Source organism: Amphimedon queenslandica, unplaced genomic scaffold, assembly GCF_000090795.2.
Source record: "Amphimedon queenslandica unplaced genomic scaffold, v1.1 AMPQUscaffold_10150_Cont17470, whole genome shotgun sequence".
In the NCBI taxonomy this organism is placed as follows: Eukaryota; Metazoa; Porifera; class Demospongiae; order Haplosclerida; family Niphatidae; genus Amphimedon; species Amphimedon queenslandica.
The window spans coordinates 1-5442 of record NW_003549579.1 but is presented as its reverse complement, the minus strand read 5'-3'; the positions used below and the strand labels follow the sequence as shown (position 1 = coordinate 5442).

Genomic DNA, 5442 nt, shown 5'->3' with positions numbered 1-5442 from the left:
CACGTGAGTGCTGCAATCTGATTGGGACGCTCAATCCTGTGCTTAGTGCCACAAATTCTGTAGCAGTGTCACCAGACTCTTCTGCGCCACCCCCGCGCAACGAAGAGGCGGGGCCAGACTAAGTTGTTATATACTGAAGGAGATATGAGTGACACAAATTCTATTTATACATGCCTACATATTTGAATAAATTATTAAACAATAAAGAAATTTTTTTTTATTCTGTTTATTTGTTTTGTAATAAAAAGTACATACAATACAGTAAAATACACATGTTATTTGCAAATTGCAATATCTGTCTGCTTTCATCTTTTCTCTCCAGTAAATTTTGATAAAATGCATAGTATGGGTGGGGTCGTCTGCTGACATACACGACCCCACCCATATCCTACAGTCATATTAGACTTGGAGTACTCGACTACTCGTCTTGTGATTAACTAATGGCTGGTAAGTAAGTTCAAAACTACATTTAGGTGTAGATAGATAGATAGATATTCGTAATTTTATGTTACGTAGTTTTAAATCTATGGCTAGAGGAACAGTCCCCATATATAAACAAAAGCTACATATGCTTGTTTATGTGATTCTACTCTTTTCTTTTATCCAGGCAACCTGAGAAGCGATTTGGTAGCTGGACTTAATGAACAAGACGACATCACTCCTCTTCAGTTAGTAATATCAATACCACTTCACTCTGCAAACACAGGAGTACAGTTACCCACCAATGGTAACATCATTTCATCTCAGAATGTAGTTGTTGGTGCTTCAGGGGATTTCACTCCATCTCTTCCTTCAGTAAGTTAATTCCACTTGGCAAATGGTATACCCATAATAAGAAAAGTAATAAAAACTTTTCAGTAATTATGTAATTATTTTAAAAACAAAATAGTATGTTATACATAATATTACTGAAAAGTTTTTATTCTGAAGCAACCAACATGCTATCCATTAACTTGAAATGATTTGTCTCAAATTAACGGATAGTATATTGATTACTTGCTTGAATCAAGTAGAAATTTGTGCGATAGTAAGAGTATTTACTCAATAGTGATAGATTTATTCACAATTTCCCCCTCTCTTTAGCGTCAGCCACCTATAATGGGTGGTGGACAGCCCTCCTCTGCAAGCAATGACCCAGAGAAGACGAAACTCATCCAACAGCAGCTAGTACTCCTCCTTCATGCTCATCGCTGTCAGCAGATTGAGAGAGAAAAAGGTACATTATGGAAACCTTGCCAGCTGCCACACTGTAGGACAATGAAGAATGTTCTTAATCACATGACAGATTGTCAAGCAGGAAGAGACTGTCAATGTATGTCACATGTCATTTTGATATTAGATTTGGATGATGAAATTACCTTATATTCCTGAATAGAAGTCTAGGCTTTTATTTCTTATCTTCAATTTAAACACAAGTTTCTGTTTGAGGGTTTTTTCATTCCTATATTTGCTTCTACTTGTATATTTTCTTAATACACATAGCCCTCAAACTTCTAATTGGCATAGGCTTTTATTGAAAAATACATGTATAATGCACATATGATTGAATAGGGCATAGAAAATTTTATCAAGGAACTTTTGCCAATATACATGTTTAAGCTATTCATGAATAATTCTGTTTGATGTTAATGATATGAATGAGTATCCCAAAGGATAAACACCTCCTATGAGGTGTTTATAGAATTTTGTAAGCAACCTTGATTCCAAATTCGATAAACACCTCATAGAAAGTATTTATAAAAAGTTGTAAACAGCAAAATTTGTCTCATCAAAAGTTTACAGTTATAAAGTACATGTATACCACCTAAGCCCTCTTTCCCCTACACTCGTTATAATTATCCATTAACAATAGATTTATGCATCATTGCACTCTCATATAGATCAAGATCATTCCATAATCATAGCTTATTTCTTTCCATCCTTTCTCTCTTCTTTCTTCTTTCTCTCTCTAGTTCCTCATTGTGCTTCTTCAAGACAGATCATTTATCACTGGAAGAACTGCAACCAGCAAGAATGTCCTGTATGCCTTCCTCTTAAGAACACCACTCGTCCCAATGTGGGTGGTTCCATAGGTGGAGTCCCTAATTCAATGTTTGGTGGTGACGTCCCTCCAGTGAGTCTCCCACCACACCTGGTCCCAAAAGGTACGAATATTTACCCAGGGCAAACCATACCACACTCTGCCCCTCCCACTGGTGGCGTGGCTCCAAATCAGCAAATTATGGGTGGTAATACATGTAAGTGTTGGAGGTTTGGGTAGCTTGAAAAAGATTTTGTTTAAATTTTTAGTACATTGTAAATGTAATTCATAGTAGTCATTCTAATCATTCTTATGCTGTGTAGCACTTATATTTTTGTGGATATAAAATTTTGTGAATTTTTCCTGCTAGGCATTCACAGATTTAAATTAATTTATTTATTGAACAAATTTAATAGAGTATAATTTCATAAATTTTAACTATTAACAAAATTTATTATATACAAAATATTAATTTTTTTATAAGTGGTATGTGGCATATTGATGAGGTGCATTGGATTCTTAATTTCTTTTGCATATAACGATGAAGCTTTTTGGATGCATTTTCTTATAAATAATGATAGGTATGATTTATTTTTTGTTAATTTTATAGCTACTGGTGCTATGGCTCCTGGTCAGAATCCACCTTTACCTCAAAAAGCCGGCCAGCCTCAAGGAGGAGGAGTTGGAGGAGTTAATCCTAATCCAATGGGACCAGCTCCTGGTCTCCCTCCTTCTTCTACAAGTGGACCCATGGGCCCTAATCAATCGATACCCCCTAACCAATCCGCCATGCCTCCTAACCAGTAAGTACAGTAATACTTGTATACATGTTCTTTCTCTCTCTTTTTGTTTTTATTGTATTTTTATTATTTTTTGCCTTTTTAGTGTTAAAGCGTGGCATGCTGAAGTTAATTTAGATCTAAGGAATCACCTTATTAAAAAACTGTAAGTTAATTTACATACATGTACATGTACATGTACATGTACATGTACATGTACATGTACATGCATACATGTGCACAAGAGTACATCATGTACTCTTGATGTGCATAGTACCTCTCTTATCTTTCTGTTTCCCTTCATTTCTTTCTCTCTCTTTCTTTCTCTCTTTAGAGTTGAAGCAATATATCCAGTTCCTAATCCAAACAGTATGCATGATAGTAGTGTGAAGAGTCTATTCCAATATGCAGTGAAAGTTGAGAATATGATGTTTGAGAATGCAAGCAGTAGGGTGAGTTTAATTGAGGGGTGTGGTCAATTTTAATTGATGGGTGTGGTCAATTTTAATTGTGTCTTGTAGGAGGATTATTATCAGAAAATAGCAGAAAAGATTTATCGTGTTAGAAAAGAACTGGACGAGAAGAGACAAATGCATGAAAGAAGAAAAGGTAAGAGAGAGAGCTGACAATATACATATGTACCAACAATCCAACATTCATTTATACACATGTAAATATTATCATTAACTTTATGTTCTGCACATGCACACATATACTGTTTCATTAATTTCTCTTTTTGTGTCCCTCCCTCTCTTGATCTCAGGCTTTGTGCCATTTTCCTCCCCACCTGTCTCTGTGAATAATGTACTACAAGAACTCAAATCCTCTATCCCTTTATCAGCTATGGGCGGTACTTACTGTAATAATTGTAGCACAAACATCAAGTTTAGGTGGCATTGTAAAGAATGTTGGGTAAGTATATACTGTACATACACATGTACATACAATGTGCATGTATGCATTATGCAGTAATTTGTGTATTTGTTCAATTGTATTACATATTTGTATTGTTTCTGTTAGTATTACAATCTCTGCTCCACCTGTTACCCAGTAGTTGGTCATGTGCATCCAATGGAGAAACTATTTCCTGTCTCAAATGGTAATAAAAACATGTTACTTAACAATTTAAAATCAAATTAAAATTATATTTTCATTGTTGTGTCTAGGAGTTGTGGATAAGTGGCTAAAAGAGGGCAGTGTTGAGCTAACTGTTACTCGTGTTAACATGCATGGACCTCCTGGAGCTGGCAAAACCTGTGCACAACATTTTCTACTAAATGAAGACCCACCTACCGAGTGTGTCACTGACAGTACGCCAATCGCTCGTCCAACTGTCAGAGCTACAAGAGTATCCGTTGACAATTTGAAATGGGAAAAAGTTACTAGAGCTGGTTTACTTGAAAGACTGGCTTCTGATTTAAATGTAGCAGCTGCTTCTCAGCCTGAAGAATATACTGAATCTACTTCACCTTTAAATGTACAAGCACATCAACCAGAACAACACAGTGACCCTATCATCAATTCTGATTCCACTTCTATTTCCAATTCTGATCCTGTCATCAATTCTGATCTTATCACTGATTCTGATCCTGATCCTGTCATCATCAATCCTACTTCTAGCATTAATTCTGATTCTATAGAAATAAATGAAACTATTGTTTCAAATAATCAAGCAAGCTCAATATCAAATGAAGCCAATAATGATGAAACTGAAACTGTGATTCAAGAAATTATAGACACAATCCAACGATCAGCAGTTCAGTTAAGTGGCCATTGGTTGTATATCATTGATTCTGGAGGTCAGCCAGCATACCAGGAGCTATTGCCATTGTTCATTAGAACAGCTTCTCTCAATATCATCACTCTTGATCTCTCCCAACCTCTTGATAGAAAGCTTGATTTTCAGTACAGAATTGGGGGAGAGACATTTTCATGTGGCTTGAATTTAAAGTATTCAAATCGGGAATTCTTTCAGTCTGCAGTTTCTTCTGGAGCCATTTTGAAACCAATTGATGTCCCTCATGTCCTTGAAACACCTTCACATCCAATGCATTTTGTGTTAGGCACACATTATGATCTCATAAGTCAAGATAGCCTCAAAAAGATTGATAAAGAGTTAATGTCTTCACTGAAGCCTGACATACAAAATTATGTTGTCCACAATAAACGTGGCGAGTCCATCATATTTCCCATTAATACACTAGTCCCTGCAGATAAAGGAAGATTGGAAGCAGGACAGAAACTCTGTCAGTCAATAGCAAATTGTGGAGGCACTTCTCTTAAAATGCACATGCCAATTCGATGGTTTGCATTTGAGCTTTGGTTGCAAAAAGTAGCAGAGAAGAAAAGTCGTAATGTTCTCGTAATAGATGAAGTTATATCTGCTGGTAAAAGGTTTAAAATGAGTGAGGGTGATACTAAGGATGCTTTACAGTATCTCCACAGTGTCACTATTGTCCTATATTTTCATGATATCTTGCCACAATTAGTTTTCATTGATCCTCAGCCTATTCTTGAGATTCTATCACGTTTATTGGCTCTGACTTATGTTGAAAGAAGTGCATTGCACCTTATCACCAATCCAGTACCTTTAGATGAAGATATTAACAAGCTTCATAATTTTGGTTCTTTCAGGAAAAGCTC

General features: G+C 35.9%; 1 protein-coding gene across 1 annotated transcript; it reads left to right on the top strand.

The window, feature by feature from the left end:
• Positions 1–6: 6 nt before the first annotated feature.
• On the top strand, positions 7–5437 carry LOC100640013 (uncharacterized; the record flags this gene model as incomplete). The annotated part of the gene is made up of 11 exons (XM_003391237.2): positions 7–447; positions 608–795; positions 1084–1312; positions 1953–2144; positions 2631–2823; positions 2906–2965; positions 3134–3251; positions 3321–3408; positions 3563–3711; positions 3820–3898; positions 3966–5437. Coding segments are annotated over exons 1-11 (2775 nt in total), but the record flags the coding sequence as incomplete, so codon positions are not given.
• Between the last annotated feature and the right edge of the window lie 5 nt (positions 5438–5442).